Genomic DNA, 27,506 nt, shown 5'->3' on the forward strand with positions numbered 1-27,506 from the left:
TAATTAACAGACCACACTACTAGCAGGAAAGAAAGAAAGAGAACGGAGAGGTAAATCTTACCAAGACAGCTCCTTTAGTTATTAATACGATTTAAAGGGAGGAAGCAAGGAAAATTTTAAAGGGAAGAAGGAAGGAACATTTTAAAGGAAAAGTTCTCCTTTGACAGTCTCACAGTTACTGATACTTAGATGCTGAGCCAAACAAGCTGGTATGTGGAGTATGTTCTTGGAGCAGGCTACATCCTCTAATACACGTGTCACCCCAGAACACTCCCATATCATGTAGCCAGAATTCTGCTAGGCTTAACACATCCATCAAACTCCAGAAAGGGCTGAAAAATTTGGCCCACCACTAGAACCTCAGAGTGAAAGACAGGAAGAAAAGAAAAATAAAGTATCTTATAATGTGGCCCCTGAATCCCCCACACGTCCCCCCGTGGGACTTACGATGAAATTAAATTACTTGTATTGATTTCAGCATCACTTTATATAAGACAGTCCTAAAAGTTCTTTACGGTCAAAAGTCAACCTTTTCCAGCTCATTGCTGTCCAAATGTGTTGGATCTCATCTCTTATAATCTCACAATAATATGGCTAAGAACATGGGCACCAGGCTGGGCAAAGCTGTTCTGTGGTTGTTAAAAGACCTCCTTTGTATTATCACAGAAAATAAGAGGAGTTTGGATTTCAAAGCTCAGTGAGGATTGTTATCACTGCTGAGCATAGACAAAGGTAAGCCAATTAGACAATCAAAAAAAGCATTATAGAATGCTTTATTTAGGCCAGAACAAGGATGAGACAGAATGTCTCTTTAAAGAATTCTTGGTGCTTTAGAGGCTTTTTGAAGCTAAGAGAAATGAGGAATGCACAATGCACAAAACTGTTTCCTAAAGATGACTCTGTGTGGTCTCTCTCTGTCTTTCACTTTCTTTCTCAATAAAGTGTAAGTGAAGGTAAACCTCTGTGATCGCTGGTATTTATGTATAAAGAAAGATGGTATTGTGCTGAAAATCAAACCCTGCATTTAAGCTGGGAAGCTTATCAACTTTTTCCTTGGGCAAGAAATATAAAACCCTGAGTAGTTGAGTTCCTGTTAGCCAAAGCATCTTTCAGATTAACCAGAAACACAAAGTACAATCATGAATATCTGAACTGGATAGGATAGATAACTAACAAAAAAATGTGCATAGGAATTGGTAATTTCAAATATTTTTCCAATATGCAAACAAGTTATTTAAAATATAGAAGTATTTCAGTTCTGGTTGCTTCTGCTCTAGCCTTTTTCACTATTCTTTTTTTATTTTTTACGGAGAATCATGATGGTATTACAGTGCTGTCAAAACATTACAGACAGATCAGTGTTCTTCATATCCTATTTCTTCAGTCCCTATTTTGTGCTACAGGTGGTCCTCACTTAATGAAAGTAATTGGGACTGGAATTTCCATCACTAAGCAATGCGGTTGTAAAGCACGACATCGCATAACCACATCACTTAGTGATGGCAATCCCAGTAGTCCCCACTGCTGTCATTTAGCAATGATTGTGGATTGTTAAGCAAGCACCTCCTTGCAACTTCCTGCCAGCTTCCAACATGCAAAGTTGGTGGGGAAGCTGACAGGAAGTTGCAAGTTCCAGGTGGCTCATAAGCAGGCCAGAAGGCCAGAAGTGGCTGCTGCCAGGTGAGGGAGGGCGCATGAGCGATTTCAGGCCCAGGGGTGGCTGCTGCTGGACAGGGAAGACTTACTGGAATGACTTGCGACCTTCCCTGCCGGCTTCCCTGCTGACTTTGCTTGTGGGAAGCCAGCAGGGAAGGTCACAAATGGTGATCATGTGACTGCGGGGCACTCTAACTATCAGAAATGCAAGCCCGTTGCCAAGCACCCAGATTGCAATCACAGGACCATGGGTGTAGTATGATGGCTGGAACTTCAAGGACCAGTCATAAGTACTGCTCATTCAGCACCATCGCAATTTCAGACAGTCACTGAATGAGTGGTGGGTAAGATAGAACTGTATTTGGGTGGTAGGCTGAAAAGAACGTAACTGTAGAACCAACCTATCCAAACAGAAATACTGAAGCTTTTTAGGTCTCCTGTGTCTTTCATTAAAAGTTTTCTGTTTTCAAATCCCATCTGTTTTACTGCTCCTTCTTGATTATAACCAGCATTAGCTTTTGATTTCATGGATGAAGGAATACCTTAATTTGTTGTTTTAGTTTTGCATTTATATTTTCAAGAAAAAAACAGTGTAATTAAGAGGCCCTTTACCACTACTTCCACAAGTCATTACAAACAGTAAGCAGCATGTTAAGAAGGACCTGCAAAAACACAGCACTCTTAATGCTGAATTAAAGCTTCCTTAATTAGACTCTTATTTATTCATAAAAATTACAGAAGTAACTTTGCTGGGGAAAGGCATTGCTGAATTCTGTCTGTGCTGTATTGGTTATATATGGGACCTATACTTTTAATTCTTTGCATCCCAGATTTTAGCTGTGAAAAGAATGTAATAATTATCTAGACAACTAACACAAATGTGTTCACAGCTCCCCTGTACAGACAATAATTTTGCCACAGGTTCTGTGAGATGGGATTTGCAAGTAATTCACGATGTACATTTGAGCTGTCAGGAGCCTGGAAGATCAGGAATACAGTGCGGTACATAATTTACAAACCCAAATTGATTTAATTGGTCTCCTACCTGTCCCTTGTGTTTCATATTGTACCTTTTTTTTAAAACTAGCTGATATCCTAAGACTGTGATTAAAACAATGAAAATGGCCACATTGTGTCTACAAAGTATCTTAGCAATTTCCTTACCTTTGCAGTTTCCCCTGTAGGCAATGTCTAGCTGAGGATCTTTGCATTTTGCTCGTTGAAATTCACACCGAGACAAGAAAGTCCTGCCATCTGAAGCACACAAGGACTTCTGGGGGGAACCTGTGCATTCCACACTACATTCTTTGTCTTTGTCTTGTTCCACTCTTAAAAACTTTATGAGGTAGAAGAATGTGAGAGAGAAAGAACAAAAAAAAAATGGTGTGATTGACTGAAATAACATTCAAAAGAGTTTCCATGTTATTGATTGGCTGACACAAATTATTTATTCATAACCTTAGCTAAATGGCAGGCTACATAATCTGTGTGCAAAACATTCTAGGTTCAATACCCACCACCCCAAATTAAGCTGGAAAAGATGCCACTCTGAAATAATGAAGAAGAAACAACTTTGGTTTTGATTTGGCTTCTTGTGTTTCGACATTGTTCAATGAAGACTTGTACACAAGCAAGTTCTTCTGAGTTGCCCTCAGATAGGAACTTCAACATCTTGGTTAAAAACAAAATTCACCCCAAAGGCAAGCTGAGTTTTCTAAAACCACAGGTTCTTCACTCAGAAAAGAATACCTAACTCCTGTAGCTGTGAGGGAATGCAATCCTATTTTTTTGCAGCTGATACTTGTTTGGAGCACTCAAAACTGTAGCAAAAGGCAAAGAATAGCAGCTGAAACAGGAGTACCAGCTTTCCATCTCTGCAAGCCATTTGCAGAGCCCAGAAGAGTTTTGGGGAAAGGAGAAGCCAGTGATTATACTGGAGATTACTGTTTTCCACTGCTAACAGAAATAGGAAGAAAGCTATCTGTTCTTCACCACCAACTGACTAAGTGACCAAGGGCTCGTGAGAAAAGTCTATTGCATGCAGAGAACAGCATAAGGGCTACATACAGCCTATGAGCTGACTTATATCTGTCCCACATTATCAGTCTTAAACAATCAGCAAGTTAGTAGTAACAATGCTGTGCCAAAATATGCCTGTTGCAATTTCGCAACAATGCAATTTCCTTCCCCTGCAAAAAAAGTGTTCTATCTTATTTCCAGAGTGCTTGAGAACTCCTTTCAGATTTCTTTTGGTTGTGTTTTATGCTTATTTTATTGTTGAACGTGGTGGTGGTGCTTCTGCTGGTGCTGCTTTCTGTTAACATGACTGCTGTCCACACAGTGGAAGCTCAGTGGGAGGAGTTTCCTCATAATGTCTTCCCTTGGGATTTAACTGAAATGTGGGAAGCCAGCGGGTCTGCAGGTTGCTGGACATATGAGCAAACAATGAATTACAAAATGTTCATACATATCCCTCAACCATCTCTTCAGTAAATAAATGCCCCAATGAGAATTTGCGGGACCACCTATCTCCAATTGTTTTTGCCCATCCCACCAGATCTGACAGAGTGGATGTGCTCCACCTCCCATCTATTAAACAAAGCCATCTGGCAGGACTCAGGAAGCATGTTTTCTCTGTTTCAGCAGCTCCCCTCTGGAACGATGTATCATCCAAGATTTGTATGGCCCCAACCTTGCTTGCTTTTCACAAAGGGTTAAAACCTGGCTGTTTCCCCAGGCATATCAGGAAGCCTGATTGATTATTTCAATTTATTTGGCTACCCATCTCAAATTCATGACTCTGGGTGGCTAACAATGTTAGAAGTAAACAGGAAAAAAAAAAAAAAACACACACACACAGAAACAGCAGGCAGGTTAAAAACACACTCATCAGCCACAAATCAAAATAACCAATGTACTGGCTCAGCCACACCTCCTGACCTCCAGGCCTGATGATTTTTATATGGACACATTTTATATTTATACTATTTTCTGCTGTTCACCTGATATTTATTATGGTTTTTTAATCCTATGTTAACTTTCCAAAGTTGCAACTGTGATTTTGGGTGGCAATATAAATTGATATAATAAATGAAATAAAATAAATTTGTCCAAGGCTCTCTTTCATCAAATTGAAACACAACTAGTAGAAGCAGCAATGTAGGAGAATGCTCCTGCATCGCAAATAATAACAACAATAGCTACTTGAAAACTGCATATGATATTAATGTTGGAAGTTAGAAAAAAGAGGATGAACTTTATATACTTCCATGACTACCTGTATTCAAAAACATAATCAATTACTGAGCCCTATGAAAGCAGAAAGGCATTTGATTTTCATTCCTCACAAAGGCTGGCAACACATAAGAGAAGAGGTAAATTCACCTTAATTTTTCAACAAACGTCTCTATCATTCCACTACTTTAAAATACTAATGAAGTATGAAAGGCATGTAGTCCCCAGGAGGTAATTGCTGCAAGGCACAAGGGAGAGATTCTGAGAAAATGTTCTGAGCCAGAGAATGCCAACAAGCCCACACATACAAGCCTTTTAATACTGCTACAGTTTTGTCAAGCACAGAGGATTTTCAATTGGCTAAAAGCATTAGAACCTAAACGTTTTATTGTTTGTCTCAATGCCATTCTATCAAGTCATTCGCAGAGCTTCCCACTGAATCCAGGTGTGGAATTCTAGATACAAAGTTTGCCAAATCTCAGAGGCAAGAAACTATAATGCAGGAATAGAGAACTTCCAGTTTGCGTGGCTTCTTAGTGAAGGAACGCCCTTTACTATGATGCCACTCCTTCCCCTTTCCTGGCACCATGAGTTGCCCATGCCAGGGTTCCATCTGGCTTGGCCATCCTACCCTTTCTCCTCCTTTCTCAGGAAAGTCATTGAAATTTGCATCTGTGATGTGTGATGAATCATTCACTCATGCAAGTTAGCCACTTGACAACTGGTGAAATATGACAAGGTCTTAGGGTTAGGGTTCTAAGCTCACAGATATTTCTTCAACATGGGCATGCCTGCACTGCATCTGTGTGTCGAGTCAAAATCATGTCCATTTTGAAGAGAATGAATATTATCACATTATTTCCATTTATGTGACAGATGAGTGTGACTACAAGGTTATGATAAGAGACAAACAGGTTAGCCCCCATAACATGAGAAATCTTACTGAATTACCATCCAGGAAGTCTGGTGATTTTTTTTAAAGTATATTATGAATTACTTTCGTTCATAGTGAATTTTGTTTTATTGTGTGCATTTTTGGTTTTGCCCTCAAGAATTATACAAGTACCATGGTAATGTTGATAATAACTTCACTGTTCAGAACTCAATTTCAATTTATTTATTATGGTCGTAGACCAGTACAAGCAGAGTACTTAGTGAATACATAAAAATCTATATTAATAGATTATAAACGAAATAAAATTTAAGATAAAGTTAAAATACATTTATAAAATAACCTAACATCTGTGAGTGAGGTCCAGGGTGCAGTCTATATTTAAATTATAAAACAGACACTAAAATGATATATGTTTAATAACACCTAAAATTACAAAGAAGTGATAATATCTAAAATTTAAATGAATTAGAGTTACATAAAATGAGATTGGCTAGTGGAAAATTGGCCCATCAGGGTCCGGCAGATCTTCTGTGCTGCTGCGCAAAACCCAGTCACATGCACTGTAGCAGAAGGCAGTTCATCTATGAGCAGCATCTGGGCATAGGCTGAGTCTGAGCAACCAGGATGTCTACTGATCAGAGGTAGGATGAATCTGTTTTAAGTATTCAGAAGTGGAGCATAAGAATTTTTGAAATTATGAATCCTGTCTGTACAAATGTACTTTAGAGAGATGGGCATCAAAGCAATTGACTTAATCATTGCCATCCACTGCAAATAATCACGAGGGGGAGGGGATTGGGTTGTTAAATATGAGATTTCCAAAGTAGGCATAGAGCATCTGTGTACCATATCTAATACTTATATGTGTGTATGTGGGCATGTGCCAGCATGCATAATGTAAATCCACTTCATTTTTGTGCAGCAGCTGCAGTCTCATTGCATTTCCTCACACTCATTCTAAAGAAAATATAAAAGTCTTAAAGTGAGACTTGATAATTATAATTTTCTGTAAATTGTGTAATTTAATTATAAACCCAATATTCAGATCCTTGAAATTCAAGCACATGTTTAACAATATAATGGAATACTAACAAACAACATGAACACTGTTTCCCTATTGTTCCTCTTTTTGTCAGCAAATTTTTCTTACCTTGTTTGAATAATGAACAGATTCAAAATAGCTAAAACTGCTCATGGAGAAAAATCCTTAGTCTGGGGGATATGTTCCCTCTGGTACAATTTTTAAAATATGTATAGCTTTTTTTTTTCATCTCTAAAAATACCTTCCACATATGCTTTTCTACATTCTTTAGTGAAGACTGAAACTGATCAAGACAACTGTGTTATTACATGGCCAGTTGAAATTAGCATTAAATGTGCTGCATGACCAGATCTAACTTCTAATTGTATTAACTGGATCCTGAATAATGTTCTTTGTGTTCAGGAACAGTCATGAGCTGTGGGTTAAGACTGTAACCATAGACATACTTATCAAGAAGTCCCACTGAATTCAGCAAGCCAGGCTTCAACAATCAAGCTTAGAACTGTCTGCAAAGCTTCTCCATGTGCTTCATAAGGTCAGTCTCACCATTCTTAGTGAAAAGAACACAAAGGGGAATATAATCAGCAATGGCTTCATATTGCACGCAACACACAAGTATATCTGGGTGAAGCTTGACCCCAAGTCAGAAGAAGCACCTAGCAAGGGATGGCAAGAAAATTGGAAGCATCCCCCTGCAAGCATTTTTGCTTGAATTTAAAGCAGGGTTTCTCAGCCAGGGTTCCATGGTCCACAAGAGGTCACTAGGAGTTCCCTGGGAGATCAGGATTTATTTAAAAAATTATTTCAAATGTGGGCAACTTTGCATTAAAGAAGTAAGTTTCATTCTTTATTTTTAGTTTAAGAGCACTGTTAATGCATACATACAGGCCTACCCATGAAACAAATGTAATGGTTTTGTAACTTCTGGCCTATATTTGAGCCTGAATGTGCAGGGGTTCCCCAAGGCCTGAAAAATATTTCAAGGGTTCCTCCAGGGTCAAAAAATTGAGAAAGGTTGATTTAAAGTAACTGGCTATAGCAAGCAGCCCTGCTTGAACTGCTACAAGCAGGAGTTAAGGTTGTTGTTGTTTATTCATTCAGTCGCTTCCGACTCTTCGTGACTTCATGGACCAGCCCATGCCAGAGCTTCCTGTTGGTTGTCAACACCCCCAGCTCCCCCAGGGACGAGTCCGTCACCTCTAGAATATCATCCATCCACCTTGCCCTTGGTCGGCCCCTCTTCCTTTTGCCCTCCACTCTCCCTAGCATCAGCATCTTCTCCAGGGTGTCCTCTCATTATGTGGCCAAAGTATTTCAGTTTTGCCTTTAATAGCATTCCCTCAAGTGAGCAGTCTGGCTTTATTTCCTGGAGGATGGACTGGTTTGATCTTCTTGCAGTCCAAGGCACTCTCAGAATTTTCCTCCAACACCACAGTTCCAAAGCATCTATCTTCCTTCGCTCAGCCTTCCTTATGGTCCAGCTCTTGCAGCCATGTGTTACTAAGGAGTTAAGGTAGAAACAATTAAACAGGAAGACTCCTTCTTTCAAGTCTATACCCCTTTTATAATGAAAGCAGAATTTCATTTTTCAGGCATATACAGTTCTTCGAATTTTCTGATATAATGGCAAAGAGCAGGAGGGTCTGCAGGGTGTGGTCAAAAAACTCAAAATGGCAGCCACCACAGTGTGATTGAAGCTCCACCTGTTTTTTATGTGTGTTGCATACATCAACCACAGGGACAGTTTGGGTCGCACCATCGTGGCCACCATGTGGACATTTTTTACAATTATCCCTACTTTGAACACATTATGTGAAGACCTAGCTCTCTGGAGAAGGCTTTAATGCTGGGAAAGATGGAAGGAAAGAGAAGAAGAGGATGACCAGGAGCAAGGTGGATACACTCAGTTATGGTGGGGATGAGTGCACCATTGGAAGACCTGAAGGACCAGGTTAGGGACAGATCATCATGGAGAAAATCTATCTATGTGGTCGACTACAATTTGATGGCATGTAATCAAACAATCAATCCTACAGATACCCCCAGCCAAGAGGTTTCTGCCAGTTGGTGGTATAAAGGGTGATTTGAAGGATTATCTCTAGAACAACTGCTGCTGGTCATCAAGAGGGGAGATAAGAAAAAAATGATGATTTGCCATAGAGCACCCTTTATCCCAGAAGCAGCCTTTTGATCCAGATGGAGCTTTTCCTCTCTGCTCCTCTCCTGGCATTCATTTGGAGTCCTTGCAAAAATCCTCTTGCTTTTGTATACATTTTGTTAAAACACACACCTCTGCCCCTCTAAGGCTGCTTTCCCATGATGTGAATGAGGAAGACAGCCATTCCCCTGATTGATTAACTAACTGTGGCAGCAGAACAGCTCAGTCAAGCAAGGAACCCTTTTCTATGACCTCCTGGTCAACACTAAGGAGGCAAGGAGGCTTCAGGAGCATCCTAGCTTTCTCTTTCATTCTGACAGAGAGCTCGGGCTCAGCGTTACTATGGAGACAGATGGGAGGCCTCCTTCCTGTTTACAACCTCCCCATATGCCCATGAGGGAAGAGGAGAAAGTATATAGAGGCCCCATTCTCATTGGCTTTCCAGGACTTTGTCCCTTGGAAGTGGAAAGGGATATTTAATTTCTTAGAAACCGGTTCAGATGCTTCAGTTGACTTGGGTATAGATTATTCCCAAACAGCCTCAGGGCTATTTGAGGTTAAAACTAATCCCCTCTGTGTTAGTTTTCAAGGCTAATTTTCAGTTAAGTGTGTTATAGTAATAGGACACTTACTGCACTTAAGGAAAAGACCCCTCTCTCAGTCATGATGTTAAAATGCAAGGTCATCCATTGACACTAAATGCAGAGAGATTCATGACTAACAGAAGGAAATAGTTTGTTGCCCAGTGCATAGTTCAACTGCCAGCAGTTGTGCTAATGAGAGCCAATTTGAATGTTTTTAGAAGGGGACTGGACAGGGTCACTGAGGATCAAGCTGTCAAAGGCTACTAATATTGGTGTCTGTTGACTCCCTCCTAATTCATAAGGAGTATGTCTTAAATACTAGTTGTTGAGAAGTGTTGAGAAGTTACAATTTCCTTGCAATCCTGGCTTTGAGCTTCTCAAATGCATCCAGTCTCCACTGTGTGACAAAAATGCTGAATAAGATGGGCCTGATCTAGCATGGTTCTTATGTTTTCCTTATGATCTTAAGAAGTTAAGTCAACCAACAGTTCAAAAAACAAAAAGCATACCAAAGTAAAATATATCAGTCAAACTCATATTCAAATGTTTCCTGTGTTCTATCTTGCAGATTTCACACATTTTCAAATCCAGCTGAAAAGCAATCATACTGACTTTCAAACATGGAAAGAAGAAAACCAAATAAATTCCAAATCACCAGGCAGATTGGAAATGACATTGTGTATGCATTCTAAAATGTGTGATATATTGTTCTTGATTCACACAATCCTTTGCAGGAAGGGAGGTATACAGCTGCATGTGTAAATGCTTACATGCAATCTGGAACCCTGATGGCACAGCATTCAAGACATCCTGGAGGCATTTCTGTAAAGTCTTTCCCAGCAGGTAGACATGCTATAAATGTGAATGCTGCAGAGGTAGGGGATTAGGTATTGGCACACTTCATGATGGGCAGAGTTAGCAATTAATCACAGGGCTAATTGATGCATGCACTGATAAATGTAGCTGAATAGGGCTGTTAATTCTGCTCAGTTAAAATGGAATTGAGGAAGAAGCGTGATCAGAAACATAATCCTTGGCTACACATCCATATTAGCTGAACTTTGGTTTGCCTTATCAGGGATGACAGCATCACCAGCAGACACGACTGGACAGTTGCAAGCTCTTGGAATTCCTACAGAGCCTTTCACTGACGTGGTTGGTGCTCCAAACATCTTTAAGCAACTTAGTTTAAATCAAGAGAACAATTGGTGGCAGACGGGCACAGTTGCCAATGGTTTTCTTATTTACAGTTATCAGAAAGATTTAAAGTAGATAAAATAATGTATTGGACATGATAAGACTGATTTTGAAACAGAATTGTGTACAAATAATGAACATGTGATTGCTAAAATGTATAAGTTTTTACTGAAATTTGAAAATAAAGAACAAGTTAAGGAATGTATGATAAAATGGGCTAAAAATTTTGGTTAAACTGTAATATATAGATGGAACAATGGGAAAATATGTGGTTGAAAGGACTGAAATTTATGCTATATTATAACCTTAAAGAGATTTTTATAAGATGATGCACCGTTGGTATATGACACCAGAACAATTACCTAGAATGTATAGAGGCACTTCAAATCTATGCTGGAAATGTGAACAACAAGAATGGTCATTTTACCATGCTTGGTGGACATGTAAAAAAGCTAGAAGATTTTGGGTTCAAATGGTGATTCAGAGGATTTTAAAGATTAACGCACAACTGAAAGCAGAACTTTTCCTCTTGGGACTGATGGATAAACAGTTGGAAAACAGTCATGGAACTTTGCTTTCATATATGATAACCATGGTGAGATTATTGTATGCACAAAGATGGAAAGATCTGGCAATACCTACAACAGAGGAATGGTTGGTGAAGATGATAGAACTTGATGAGATGGCCAAATTGACCTTTTTTTGATTAGAGAAAAGACAATATCTACCTTTAGTGGTGACTGCAAACCCCTTATGGACTTTTTGCACAAAAGAGAAAAAAATGAATTTATGAATGATGGTTTTCACAATTAGATAGGATAGATTACAGAAAGAAGAGAGTCACAATGTAACTTTAGAGAAAGAGGTAAATCTACAATTGTACTTATAACTGCTGTAAAGAAGATTAGAAGCCATTTCTTTATATCTTTTTTCTTTCTTTTCTATTTTTCTGCTACTCTAGCTAAACAAAACCATGGAATTTCTGTGATATTTTCTTGCATTTTATATTTAGTCAACAAAATTCTTCATTTTTAAAAAATTCTAACTGAGATTAATTAGAGTACTAATCCATATGCTTGGGAGATAGGTGTAATAAACAAGCTCTGTTTATCTTCTGAAACGGAAATGATTGCTTCTCCATGCTATCTGCGAATGGTGTGTATAGTGTGTCTGTGCATGTGTGATGTGTCTGTAAAAAATGCACTTCTTATCTTCGGGATTCAGTGCTTATCCGAACTAATTTAGCTTTCATTGCTTCCAAAGTTATGTGTTTATTGAGCTAATTTATTCTATGTATGTTTGAATGAGTATTTCAACCATTCATTCTCCATCTGTAAGTTACAGTAAGTTAAAATAAACTCTCCCACCAGTCAGGCTCCATTCTGTTAACTACATGGTCATATCCATATTGCTTTATTTGCATTCATATTAAAGTATTCTACCATTGTCTTCTTCCAGAAGCCCTGGAATTTCCTGCTTTCCCATACTAATTGGATTGTTCTGCTTAGTTTTTCTGAGTTCAGTGAAGGTCAATTGCTGTTACTGTGCTGTAATTTAGAGTTAGCTCTCCCCTAAGTAACTGAAAGAAAAGTGGATAAATCCACTCTCTGCATGTCACATACCTGTAAAATAATCCCTTGGTCCGTTCTCTTGCCATATGGACAGGCAAATCAGTCTATGAGTGCAAAGAAAGGACACCTGGCCACACCCAGTTTATGCTAAAATAGCTCTCAAGCCGAAGCGAATGCTGCAGCCTGTCATGTTCAGGAGAGTGCCTTTATTTGAAGATGCTTGGTGGCTGAAGAGGGGTGTCAGAGTCAGCAGCAGGATGTGGTCTTGGGCCTGTCTGCAGGAACCAAATCAATTATATTGGATGAGTCTTATGTTCCTTAATTAGGTCTATAAGTGTTTCAGTGGGGCTGTGTGAAAATATGTGGTTTAGATGTTGTGGTCTAGGGTGGGTATAAAGATCTCATCATAAATAAGGAAAATATAAGATGAGTTTCAAATATACAAATTATGACACACTGGGCATGTCCAGTGAGTTTCTAAAGACCATAATTTTTCCTGATGACTATAATAATAGCCCAGTCAGGTAATAATGTCATGCCTGTACTTGAGGCACTGGAAAATCTTTCTAACGGGTGGAACATGGCTTGTGGCTGAGGAAATGAGCATCCTAGACTACTCAGGTTGAGACAGGAAAGATAAAGGGAAACAAACACGAAGATAAAAAGGGGACAAGTAAAGAGTTCATATTTCCAGCATTTCATGTCCTGATATTTATAATGCCCAAAACACAGTAAATATCACCACATTAGAAGCTGCAAGGTAAAGTCAATTTACAATCCACAGTGAGAAGCTGTAGCACAAGGGTTACAACAAGAAGGCAGAGAATGTAGCCCATTGTAATACTCTGCAATCTAAATTCTTGGAGAAAACTTGCCAAATTCTTTGCAGACACAATATTAAAGCATTTGCCTCTGGCACAGGCTTAGTTTAGGATTCAAATTAAATCACTAGAGACTGGGGTACGTATCATCCTAAACCATGATTTGTTCAACCATGATATATTAAATAATCCATAGTGGCCTGCTACATTAAGCCATAAAGTAGGGGTGCACAACTTTTTTCAGGTTGAGCATGGCACTTGGCGTTTACAGTAATGTGCTGGGGGGAAAGAGGAAACAGCATTGCAAAAAAGGGAATGGGTCCACAGGCAAAGCCTAAATGTAATTTCACGGAATTTTAATTGAATTACAACAATTAATTGAATACTATTAATACATTCATTCTCTATATGTTAATGTCAAAAGGGGCTCTGGGGATGACAACCAAAGCTTACAGTGCAGCTTCAGGTTGTGTATGAAATGCCTGAGTTTGAATAGTACACTAAGCCAAAATGAAACAAACCGTATCATGATTTTTTTCAGACACATTATGCGAAGACCCAGCTCTCGGGAGAAGGCTCTAATGCTGGGAAAGGTGGAAGGGAAGAGAAGAAGAGGACAACCAGCAGCAAGGTGGAGGGACTCAGTTACAGTGGTGATGGATACACTGTTGGGAGACCTGAAAGAACAGATTAGGGATAGATTGTCATGGATAACATCTATCTACTGAAGCCAATTTAGTGGCCTGCTAGAACCACTGAAATGGAGCAGAGCTTATAACACAGCTGAGAAGCTGGCACAGAAAAAGAAAATTATCTTAGATAGCTTCAATTAGCACATCAGAGAAACACAGGTTATTGATCTTACACACTCAGCCCTCCCAAGCATAAAGAATCACACGCTTAGACAGATTAGGTTAAGAAGTAAAAGAATTTCTTACTGACTTTATTGTTGCTTCTGCTGCATCCATCTTAGTGCAAAAAAATGAATTTTCTTTGTGCTTCTTTTCTTTCTAAATAATTAGTTTGCCCTAAACCCTCAGCCCTATAGCTGCCAAGAGCTGTGTGGAAGAAAGGGGCAGAATCCTTCATCAAGGCCAAGCACATGGCCCTGATGAATGGAGAGCAGAGCAGTAGGCTAGCTTCTCCCTGGGTGGAAGAAGGGGAAAGAGGAAGTGGGAGTGGCAACAAACAGCTTCCTCAGAGTTGCATTCTGGGACAACTTAATTCACATGCTAATTCACATGCTAATGAGGCATGCTGGATTTGCCAGGACTTCCAACATCTATGTGTTTGCTGAGAGTCAAAAACAACTTGATGGCACATAATCAATCCATCAATCAATATCACAATTTAGGACCCATTTACTGTTACATAGCTCTCAATTTTGATGTGCTCTCCCAAAGGGAACAGTTTTATTTCCACTTCTTTGAAGCTCTTTTCAACCAAATATAGAGAACCAAATCAGTAACTTCCTTGTTTCACTTTGGTTGGTGTTGTTTCTCCGATTTCTCCTTGCTGCGGATATGGAAAGAAAGATTCTGCCCTTTTTGCACTAATCATCCCACTACTGTTTATGTGCAAAACTGAAGGAGCTATTCTCAGTGACTTTGGCATACAGAAATGGCAGAGGATAAACAGCGCATCCTCAAAGCTATCATGAGAGAGAGAGCTGTTGATCATGGTCTTACTGCCTGTACAAATGCTATAGCAAAGGGGAAAAATTCAAGGATACTATTACTAATTGGAAGTGTTCACTCTTCTGAAAAATGCAGTTTCTGCTGCTTCATGATTTTCTTGGCAAGAACATCATGCCCAGAGACATTTAACCCACATCATCTGAAACTGAGCCAGCTGTCTCTCAAAGAAGCAGCAGAAGCTTATTCCACTATCACACTTGTCAAGAAGTCAGACTTTAACTCAATGGCACCTGCAGGGCAGGAGTCAAAAAAAGAAAAAGACAAGATGGCAGTCATGGCACCCACCCAGCCACCCACCCCACAGATATTGCTGCTTTAACCCTATATATCTTTGGAAAATAATTCATAACCAGGATATAAAACTATGAGAACTAGTGTACTGTAGGGTGTGTCCCCACCCTGCCCTGCAGCTCATTTTGTTACTTTCCCATAAGCTAACACAACACGGTCTCAACCTTCTCATGGATTATACATCATGCCCTACAGATCTAAAGTGTCCGAGATATGGACAGTTAGAGACATTTCCCCTCCAGCCCCTTACCTGTCACTCAACAAGCACTATGCAGAGAGGAGTATCTCTACAAAGGGTGGAGCCAAGCAAAAAGGATCACCAATTAGACCACTGAGAATCTGCCCACCATCAGCATTTCTTTCCTCTACCTCCTTAGATGGAACCAGGTCTCAGTTGTTAAAAGTTGATAAACTTTTCTTTTACTAACACAAGATATTTTTTTTAATTTGGCATTTGAAAAAAAAATTATAAATTGTGGATTAAAGTTTTAGAAGTAAGCCCACTTGAATGAATGAAAATATATAGGCAAGCATGTTAGCCTGTTGAAGCAAAAATAAGGGAACCATGTGGCACCTTAACAATTAATCAATGACATCATAATAAATGTATTTTTCTTTAAGGTATCATAAGATTCTTTGCATTTTGTGTAATATACATCTGAAAGTTGGCATACATACAAAAACATGGAAGGAACTCTGTTACACTGTATGGCAAAATAAATGCAAGCAATCACAGCACAAGACAAAAATCAAGGACGGGTGTCCCATGATAAATTATTTAGGAACACAATGTTCCAATTGCTGAGCAGTAATTAAAAAATATTTCCTTAGCAGATACGTTACTTTCTCAACTGCCAATCTCTAAAAATCTCTGTCATCTGGTAATGGTCCAGTAGCCTGCACTATCTAGTCACCAACCTCAGCCTTTGACAGGTTCCAACTAATAAGTGCAAATGTTGCAAATACTCCACCTCCTCACTTTCCTAGAAGTCACATCTAAGACCAAAGCACTAATGACATATGTATGGCACACTAATTGTAAAAAAGAGTGAAAAGCACATGTTCGTGTCTTGACCCTGCAAGCTGGATTGTAGCCCTCCGCTTTTTAAAAAAAGCTCCTTTGGCCAACAAATGAATACTCACTTCTGATTATTTTTTTAGCCTTAGTGTAATAATATGTCATGTCCCACTTCAAAGGAGGTAGCACGATGTCCAAGCCAAACATAATGGTGATAGCTGGGAATAGACTGAACAAAGGGTATGATAGGAGGTGTACTCTCCAAGGTTGGAAGAATGGAGAAGGCAACCTTCAGGGGAAAAAAAATGAAATTACATAAAACCAAACCCTTCATGACATACATGGTACCCAGTGTATAGGGCAGAATGGTCAAAGTTAGGAGTTGAGTTCATTGCTAACCATTTCCTTAAATTAGGGAAGAGGAACCTGTGGCTCCAGGGCAATATGCAACTCTCTACTTAATTTCATGTAGGTATGTTGTGGGAACCCCCAGGATAAAAATATAAGAAGAAATCTAAACTGGGTAAAGTGATAGAGATAGGGAATCCTCTGACAAGTGATCCCTTCAGACATCTGGAAAGGAGAACAGAAAGTGAGGAGAGGTTAAAATGGACCAAATGATGGAAGAGTTAGGTAAAGGTAAAGGTTTCCCTTGACATGAAGTCCAGTCGTGTCCGACTCTAGGGGGCGGTGCTCATCTCCGTTTCAAAGCCGAAGAGCCGGCGTTTGTCTGTAGACACTTCCTCTGTGGTCATGACTGAACGGAACACCATTACCTGCCCGCCGAAGCGGTACCTATTAATCTACTCACATTTGCATGTTTTTGAACTGCTAGGTTGGCAGGAGCTGGGACTAGCAACAGGAGCTCACCCCGTCAACCGGATTCGAACCACCGACCTTCCAATCGGCAAGCTCAGCAGCTCAGCGGTTTAACCCGCAGCGCCCTCAAAAACTACCAACTGCAGAGGAACAATGGTGGAAGAGGGATATGTTTCCCTCTCCTGCTTGCAAACACTCCAGAGGCATCTGGTTGGGCACTGTGACTAACAAAACCAGTACTGGACTAATATGAACTTATAACTTTAGTTTATCACTAAGCAAACTGACCTCAAAACAAACTCTTGATGACAGAATAACCCACAAGTTTTGGGAAAAGAATAGCCATGAATCTCCTTGGCAAGAGAAGATCATTCATTTAATTTAATTTAATTTATGTACTGGAACATTGTTACACGTTGTATTCTAATTCTGTGGCATTAATTTTAATGTTCTTAATCTCCTGAGGAATTTCACAAGGTCAGTAAGACAGATAATCTTTCATCAACTGCTATAATCATTAATGTAATGCTATAACTATTCAGTTGTATGGTATTTTATCAGTATAGTACTGTACATTGATTCTGTATTATATAACATTCTTTTTTATTATAATAGTGCATTAATTTTAAAAATACAATCAAAGAAAGGACAAGGTAATAACTGGGGAAAGAAAAAATATAAAAGCAAAAAAATGTGCTATTAATTTTCAAAATAACAGTGGTTTAAATTGCATATTAAAATGCCTTATATCATTTTGAAGGTTTAAGTCAATACTAAAGCAAGTCCAAATGAGGTTATCATACAATAATTAACCATTATAGCTCATATTATTCAAATTATAGAAGAGTTACAATAATTTCTTCTAATCTGAAAATTTTTGATGTTTAATAAATCATTAAAAATGAATATAGTAATCTTATGTCAAGAAAAACCATGGTGCGTAACACTCCAGGAGTTTTGTACTAAACAGCTATTTTTAATCTTACTAATGATTAGCTTATAAGAGAAAGGACTGCAGGAGCCCAGAGTTGCTTTTTACTGTGTCAAGTCAGAAGTGAAACTGAAGTCAGCTGATTTGAATGGCCTCTCTTAAAAAGTAGCATTACTAATTTATTATATTATATTAAACATTATAAAAACTTTCCCCCCCCCCAATCTGCTTTTAAAAACACCAGAATTCTCAGCCAAGCTGTTATAAATGCAGCGTGTGTTTCCTAGATTTTATACTGAGGAACTACCATTACCAGCAGTAGAACAATAAACTACTTTCTACGCAAATAGACTGTTCAGTGTCACAAATCGTCACACTTGCAACAAGAAAGGAAAACCTTTGGATTCTCTGGCTGATGCTAGCCTGTACAGAAGACCGTTGCATCATGGATTCCAAGAAGTTGCAACAAAGCAACAGCAAAGAGAATCGCCAATTATTACCAGCTGGGATGTATCTTATAGCTTGGGAACACACTGATTGCTCCATTTCCTTATCCTTGTTCCCATCTGCAGCACATATGCAGTTTTTATTACTGTAGGTATGTGACAGTTGATGTGATGTGTGAAATCAGAGACCCCAAACCATTGAAGATGGAAAGATCTAGAGGCTGCAGACAATTGGTTTGTCACAGCTTATATAGTAGAAGGTAGTTCTTTCTCTTTGTTCCTGGGTATACAAAGACTTTTAGTCTTTTTTTTTCCTCCATCAGTATAGGTTTCCCCTACTCAGGAAAAACCACTAGGGATAAGTAGAAGCAAGAAGCGGCTTTTAAAAATCTGACTGTTCTTGAAAAAAGTGGCAGACTGTGTGATACGAGGATTGCCAGGTTTTATGGGCCCAAATCTCTGTCTAACACAAAGCAGGAGACGTTTTACCCACCATGTCAGGACAGGCTTCATTTGATGGTCTTATATGCTAGGCTGTGATTAAATGCACACAGCAAGCCCTCATGTATCACAAATATTTAACACAAATTGGCAAAAGGGGCAGTGATCCTGTACTTTTAATATACTGTATATGCAGAAGAAGGAATTCTAAGAAGGAGATCTTTCCTCAACCCTGCAACCATTAAAAGACAAGAAGCCGTGGTCTCGTTTGTATCTAGCTCTCCTAGCCATATTTTTATCCTATCCACATATTCAAGTGTGGGAAGATTTGCCTCCTTTGTACTGAGAGATTCTGTGCCTTTTAAATTTTGCAGAAGCATTTTTTAAAAAAAATCCTGTCACTGCCATTGTTTTCTTGCTATCGTATCTTGCTTGGCACCTTGGTTAGGACTTTCTGTCCTGTTTTCAGCAATTCTAAAGAAATCATGTAATGGGTGTATTGATTTCACAGTGCTGTCCAGTTACAAGGTTAGACAGATGGACTGATACAGAAATTTCAGTTTGTTCTACCCTGATCACCTTGAGGACAAAGACTACTGTTAAGGGTGGGATCAAGAAAGCTCTGGATAGATATCCCAAGGAGATTCTCTGGTGTTAGATTCTGTTTCTTACAAATTCAATATTTTTAAATAAAAATATGTTTTATAAACACCAACAATGTCTAATGTTCATATTCCACAAAGCTTCTCCAGAAATCACGCATTATCATCGATTGCGCATATCTAAATATCACAAAATATACTAAGTGTGTGCGTGCATGTGTGTGTGTGTGTAGAGAGAGAGAGTTCTATATGGTTCTCTAGACTTCTTTTTAATTTAAAAAAGGACGATATAACACTGACATTTATCGAAAGTACATCAGTAGATATGCCCAACTTTTCCAACATTTTTTTAGTATAAGCAAAAGTTAACATATGAAAACACAAAGATATCATGTGGAAAAACACACTGAGTTGGAGCCAGTGAGGCATACTTAGAGTTTATCAACTGGTATTGTGGTATGTATCCCATATATGTTTAAATGATCCAACTCAGTATTTTCCCCTAAAAAAGAAATCACACCTAGATTCCTAAAGTGCATTATGCATACACCTGTCTGAAAATGATCAGTGCAGAATGCAACAATCAGATTTATGGACGTCACCATTCCTTTGACTACATCTTAGCAATCATCAGTTCAATTAGCTACCAATTCCTATCCACATCCAGATCCAGTTCAAAATACTAGTATTTATTTTTAATTACCAAATGGCTTGGAACTCACAGTGTTAAAGGAATATCTCCTCCGACACCAAAAATGCCCACTCTTTGAGATCAGTGACCAATTCCCTTTTTCAAATATTGCTACCATCAAAGCTGAGGTTAATGTCAAAAAAGTGAGGGCTTTCTTTTCAATAACATTGCAGCTATTTCTCTCCCCCTCTCTCTTTTTGTAAGACAAAAACTTCTGTATTCAACCAGCCATTTAAAAATATTTAAAGGTCTTGGATATCTTGCACTTTTCTGGATTTTGGGTGGTGGGGACCCACTTAAAAAAATATCACCAAGGGATTTGCTGTAGTGATATGCAACTGGGAAGGGCTTAGGGGTGATACTATTTTTTAGGCATCTAAAGCCTAACCAAAAGAAACATCTTTTCTCTTTGCTTTTTAGTTGAAAAAAGAGATGGAAAAGTTCATGCCCTGAGATTTGGCAGTTTATCAACCAAATTTTGATAACAGGATTTGCTGGGATTTGGGGAGTGCAAAACAGGCCACAGGTTGCCCATCACTTTCTAAAAGTCTACTGGAATGAGCAGCCATAACAAATTTTAACAACAACAACAACAACAGCAACAACAATAATAATTCTATTGCTCTCATTTATACAAATTGTTAGAAGAAAAATTTTCCCAGTGGTTCATTCCCCACTCAGGTCAAATACCAGATGGTGTAGATCAGCATTCAAAAATTTATCAGCACACAAGGCAAAAGCACTGAGTGCAGCTTGGGCCCCTGGCAAGGGATGCAGCACTCTTTCATCATCATCATCATCATCATCATCATCATCATCATCATCAATAAATAAAGTAAATTATGTTCCTATACATATTTGGGACTGTAATGTGTGTGTGTGTGTGTGCGAACGTGCATTTGCAAGTTCTCCCACATGCAAACTTTGGCAAAAATTCTCAGTTTCAGTTGAAAGAATTGAAAGAAAAACATATTGGTTGTCTTTGAGAAGTGATAATGAAATGTTCATATTCTCTTGCATTAAAATTTGCTCAAATCACCAAACTGATGTGGATGGTGATTTTAAATACATTTTATCTGAATATAGCATTCTGCTATTTCATAACTCTTTTTCTCCTGTGAATTTAATCCTCTTGATAAAGTTTAAATCTTTATTTTGTCTTCATGCTTTGGTGAGAAAAGAATAGACATTGTGGGTCATAACAAAACATTGTTGAGAAGCACTGCACAACAAAATGAGATATGTTTTAGTACTAGACTTTATCTCTGGGTAATCAGATACTGCCCACTATTTGGGTCAAGAAATCAAATTCTCTAAAATCAGGAAATTCTATAAGGATCAGTGCATAGGGCCAAGCGAAGTTCATATGGCACTTCAACCCTAGAAATAGTTGAAACCACACTTAGATGGTGCAGAAGAAATACCGCATCCCACAAGCATCTGGAAATCAAGAAAACATCAAGGTTGATTTCAGATAGGAGTCCTTATTTTTGATATTTAAGTCTGTACTCAACTCTTATTTCTTTTTTTTTTTCCTTCTGCCTACAATGAATATCACAAAAAATGTAAGTTGGGAATTATCTAATAAACTGAAATTCTTCCAAACTATTGAATGGAGAAAATTAGAACTAAAGTCAACATCACTTGAAGCTGTTTCACATTACATATTTTGAGTTGATCCAAACTTTCCTTAGTATGACTTAAACACTTCCATGTTTGCACACAAAGCTGCTGGCAGAAATGCTTGTGTCCCTGTTGTTGTTTATTCATTCAGTCGCTTCCGACTCTTCGTGACTTCATGGACCAGCCCACGCCAGAGTTTCCTGTCAGTCGTCAACACCCCCAGCTCCCCCAGGGACAGGTCTGTCACCTCTAGAATATCATCCATCCATCTTGGCCTTGGTCGGCCACTCTTCCTTTTGCCTTCCACTCTCCCTAGCATCAGCATCTTCTCCAGGGTGTCCTGTCTTCCCATTATGTGGCCAAAGTATTTCAGTTTTGCCTTTAATATCATTCCCTCAAGTGAGCAGTCTGGCTTTATTTCCTGGAGGATGGACTGCTTTGATCTTCTTGCAGTCCAAGGCACTCTCAGAATTTTCCTCCAACACCACAGTTCAAAAGCATCGATCTTCCTTCTCTCAGCCTTCCTTATGGTCCAGCTCTCGCAGCCATATGTTACTACTGGGAATACCATTGCTTTAACTATGCGGACCTTTGTTGTCAGTGTGATGTCTCTGCTCTTAACTATTTTATCGAGATTTGTCATTGCTCTTCTCCCAAGGATTAAGCGTCTTCTGATTTCCTGACTGCAGTCAGCATCTGCAGTAATCTTTGCACCTAGGAATACAAAGTCTTTCACTGCTTCTACATTTTCTCCCTCTATGTGCCAGTTATCAATCAAGCTGGTTGCCATAATCTTGGTTTTTTTGAGGTTTAGCTGCAAGCCAGCTTTTGCACTTTCTTCTTTCACCTTCATCATAAGGCTCCTCAGTTCCTCTTCGCTTTCAGCCATCAAAGTGGTATCATCTGCGTATCTGAGATTGTTAATGTTTCTTCCAGCGATTTTAACTCCAGTCTTGGATTCCTCAAGCCCAGCATGTCGCATGATGTGTTCTGCATACAAGTTGAATAGGTAGGGTGAGAGTATACAGCCCTGCCGTACTCCTTTCCCAATCTTAAACCAGTCCGTTGTTCTGTGGTCTGTTCTTGCTGTTCCTACTTGGTCGTTATACAGATTCTTCAGGAGGCAGACAAGATGACTTGGCATCCCCATACCGCTAAGAACTTGCCACAATTTGTTATGGTCCACACAGTCAAAGGCTTTAAGGTAAAGGTAAAGGTTTCCCTTGACGTAAAGTCCAGTCGAATCCGACTCTAGGGGGCGGTGCTCATCTCCGTTTCTAAGCCTTGGAGCCGGCGTTGTCATAGACACTTCCGGGTCATGTGGCCAGCATGACGACTCGGAACGCCGTTACCTTCCCGCCGAAGCGGTACCTATTGATCTACTCACATTTGCATGTTTTCGAACTGCTAGGTGAGCAGGAGCTGGGACGAGCAACGGGAGCTCACCCCGCCGCGCGGTTTCGAACCGCCGACCTTCCGATCGACAGCTCAGCGGTTTAACCCGCAGCGCCACCGCTTTAGAATAGTCAATAAAACAGAAATAGATGTTTTTCTGAAACTCCCTGGCTTTTTCCATTATCCAGCGGATATTGACAATTTGGTCCCTAGTTCCTCTGCCTTTTCTAAACCCAGCTTGTACATCTGGCAATTCTCGCTCCATGAACTGCTGAAGTCTACCTTGCAGGATCTTGAGCATTACCTTACTGGCATGTGAAATGAGTGCCACTGTTCGATAGTTTGAACATTCTTTCGTGTTTCCCTTTTTTGGTATGGGGATATAAGTTGATTTTTTCCAATCTGATGGCCATACTTGTGTTTTCCAAATCTGCTGGCATGTAGCATGCATTACCTTGACAGCATCATCTTGCAAGATTTTGAACAGTTCAGCTGGGATGCCGTCGTCTCCTGCTGCCTTGTTATTAGCTATGCTTCTTAAGGCCCACTCAACCTCACTCTTCAGGATGTCTGGCTCTAGCTCACTGACCACACCGTCAAAGCTATCCCCGATATTGTTATCCTTCCTATACAGGTCTTCTGTATATTCTTGCCACCTTTTCTTGATCTCTTCTTCTTCTGTGAGGTCCTTGCCATCTTTGTTTTTGATCATACCCATTTTTGCTTGGAATTTACCTCCGATGTTTCTAATTTTCTGGAAGAGGTCTCTTGTCCTTCCTATTCTATTGTCTTCTTCCACTTCCGCGCATTGCTTGTTTAAAAATAATTCCTTATCTCTTCTGGCTAACCTCTGGAATTTTGCATTTAATTGGGCATATCTCCCCCTATCACTGTTGCCTTTTGCTTTCCTTCTTTCTTGGGCTACTTCTAGTGTCTCAGCAGACAGCCGTTTTGCCTTCTTGGTTTTCTCTTTCTTTGGGATATATTTTGTTGCTGCCTCCTGAACAATGTTGCGAACTTCTGTCCATAGTTCTTCTGGGACCCTATCTACTAAGTCCAGTCCCTTAAATCTATTCTTCACCTCCACTGCATATTCCTTAGGAATATTAGTGAGCTCACATCTAGCTGATCTGTGGGTCTTCCCTAATCTCTTTAGTCTGATCCTAAATTGTGCAAGAAGAAGTTCGTGATCTGAACTACAGTCAGCTCCAGGTCTTGTTTTTACCGAATGTATAGATGTCCACCACCTTTGGCTGCAAAGGATGTAGTCAATCTGAGTTCAGTGTTGTCCACCTGGTGAAGTCCATGTATAAAGCCGTTTCTGAGGTTGTTGGAAGAGAGTGTTTGTTATGCAGAGTGAGTTGTCTTGGCAGAATTCTATCAGCCTATGTCCTGCTTCGTTTTGTTCTCCCAGGCCATGCTTACCCGTAATTCCAGGTGTCATTTGACTGCCGACCTTAGCATTCCAGTCTCCCAAGATGAAAATAACATCTCTTTTAGGTGTGTTGTCCAGTAGGTGCTGCAGATCCTCATAGAACTGCTCTACTTCAGCTTCTTCAGCATCTGTGGTTGGGGCGTATATTTGGATCACTGTAATGTTAGATGGCTTGCCCAGAATTCGAATTGAGATCATTCTATCATTTTTTGGATTGTATCCAAGCACTGCTTAAGCCACTTTACTATTAATTATGAAGGCTACTCCATTTCTTCTGTGGTCCTCTTGTCCACAGTAGTGGATCTGGTGGTTGTTTGATGTGAAGTGGCCCATTCCAGTCCATTTCAGTTCACTGATGCCCAAAATGTCTATCTTTAATCTTGACATCTCACCAATAACCACATCCAATTTGCCCTGGCTCATAGATCTTACATTCCAGGTTCCAATGGTGTGTTGATCCTTAGAACATCGGATTTGCCGTTCACCACCAGCACCGTCAGCCGTTAGCCGTCCTTTCGGCTTTGAGCTAGCTGCGTCATCACGTCTGGGGCTAGTTGAACTCATCCTCTGTTCCTCCCCAGTAGCATTTTGACCATCTTCCGACCTGGGGGTCTCATCTTCCGATGGTATACCGACATATCTCTGGTTGTACTGATCCATTTAGTTTTCACGGCAAGAATACTGGGGTGGGTTGCCATTACCTTCCCCAGGGATCGCATTTAGTCTGACCTCTCTGTCATGACCTTCCCATCTTGGGTGGCCCTTCACGGTTTAGCTCATGGCATCATTGAGGTGCTCAAGCTCCAGCACCACAGCAAGGTAACGATCCTTTGCTGAAGTGTGTCCCTGTATCAGCCTCAAATGACCAAAAAATGCTGGCTTGATCTTATCTACCATGGGTCATCTGATAGTGTTGCTGGCAGAATGAATGACAAAATATCTTTTTTACACACCTTGCAACTGCTGCTGGATTCTGGATACTTCAGGGGTGAGGGAGGACTATTTTAACACCAGTATAGCTAAGGACAACTAATGGGCTGAGGACAAGATGAATGCATCATCACAAAAATGTGTCAGAAAAAAAATTACTGGAACATATTTGCACCATGATTAGATGCAAGTGGGGAAAAACCACGTACAGGTAGTCCTTGCTTAATGACCATCTGTTGAGTGACTGTTTGAAGTTATGACGGTCCTGAAAAAAGTGACTTATGACCTGTCCTCACACTTACAATGGTTTCAGCATCCTGCAGTCACAGGATAATGATCACCATTTGCAACCTTCCCTGCAGCTTCCAACAAGCAAAGTCAATGGGGAAGTTGGTAGGAGGTCGCAAGTTGTAGTCATGTGAAGTCTCATTTAATGACTGCGACTGATTCGTTTAACTGGGACTGCTGGAACTGCCATCCCTAACTGGGGTGGTCACATGAGGCTCCACTTAACAACTGCTTCATTAGTTGCCAGTCCCAATTAGTGTCGTTAAGTGAGGACTACCTGTACTTAATTCATTTTAAATTTAAATTTTAAATGGATATCCAAATTTATTTTTTTCTGGGCCCACTCCTTTCTTTGTCTTGGATACTGCCATTTTTGGGGAGTGCAATTTTTAGACTGCTACTCAAACCTATTGTTAGTGCAACCCTTGGTCACCTCAAATTTGCAGATTTCTTATCTAAAGAAAAATGCAAGCAATTTAACATGAGGAAGACTGTGTTCAAGTGATCTGTAGGCATATATATCGAAGTGATCTGTAGGCATATATATCGAAGACGCGGTGGCGCTGCGGGTTAAACCGCTGAGCTGTCGATCGGAAGGTCGGCGGTTCGAAACCGCGCGGCGGGGTGAGCTCCCGTTGCTCATCCCAGCTCCTGCACACCAAGCAGTTCGAAAACATGCAAATGTGAGTAGATTAATTCGGCGGGAAGGTAACGGCGTTCCGTGAGTCATGCTGGCCACATGACCCAGAAGTGTCCCTAGGGACAACGCCGGCTCCAAGGCTTTGAAATGGAGATGAGCACCGCCCCCTAGAGTCGGACTCAACTGGACTTTACGTCAAGGGAAACCTTTACCTTTACTATAGATGGGCAATTTCAAATTGAACTGAACTTTCAAACAATTTCTGACAGTTCTTGATCATTTGGTGGTATTCGTATTATATTATATAGCAGGTGAGGCTTCATTCTGATTCTGAAATGTAAAATAATGTTCCAGGGCATATAACCAAATTAAACCAAACCCTCATGAACATATTGTGTGAAAAAATCTCAAACCAAAATGTTGATGTAAAATTGAATTAAATGACACCAGAAGCGTCTGACACTTCATCTAGACCAGTGTTTTTCAAACTTGGCAACTTTAAGATTTGTAGACTTCAACTTCAAGATGTGTGGACTTACCACCAAGCTGGCTAAAGTAGGTTAGGCTAAGCTTACATGCCCAAAGTCATCTAATGAGCCTTATAGTTGAAGGAGGATCTCTCCTAACAGATCCTAACTAAATGTGGGTCTCTCCTAACCTGAATCCAAGACCTGAACCACTACTGCACATTGCATTCCTATGTGCTAGTTAACCACATGAATGTTATGTGCAAACAATGTATACATGGGATTCCTCTATGGTGGTCTTAAAAAACTATGAAGTTACACCTATCCAAGTCTCTCTGGTAATCTTCCATCAATCTTTGTATAGTTTGAATTTTTCAATGAAACTCCAGTGGAATCTCTTTTGTGACACTAAACAACTGAAAAAGAAACGTTATATCTGTGATTCACTTTAACTTTTCCATTCTACATTTCATATTCTTAGGTCACTGCAGTTCAATTCAAACTTTTGTGTTAGCCAAGTTTGGTGGTAGGTGACTAAGTATGGGATGCAAGTGTTTTCAGCCCCTGCTGATAAATACAAAATCAGATTGTTCTTGGGCTCCCTCCAGTGGCTCATTCAAGCAACATCACAGGT

The 27,506-nt window shown here is 39.8% G+C and overlaps 1 protein-coding gene across 2 annotated transcripts in view; it reads right to left on the reverse strand.

Moving 5' to 3' along the window:
• The window catches only part of SMOC2 (SPARC related modular calcium binding 2), a 146,637-nt gene that overhangs the window by 104,262 nt on the left and 14,869 nt on the right, over positions 1-27,506 (reverse strand). For both annotated transcript variants that reach the window (XM_063307455.1, XM_063307447.1), the window contains exon 2: positions 2,821-2,992. In XM_063307455.1, the coding sequence (XP_063163525.1) occupies positions 2,821-2,992 (172 nt within the window). The remainder of the gene's footprint in view (positions 1-2,820; positions 2,993-27,506) is intronic.

The sequence above is a fragment of the Candoia aspera genome, chromosome 1, assembly GCF_035149785.1.
Source record: "Candoia aspera isolate rCanAsp1 chromosome 1, rCanAsp1.hap2, whole genome shotgun sequence".
Taxonomy (NCBI): domain Eukaryota; kingdom Metazoa; phylum Chordata; class Lepidosauria; order Squamata; family Boidae; genus Candoia; species Candoia aspera.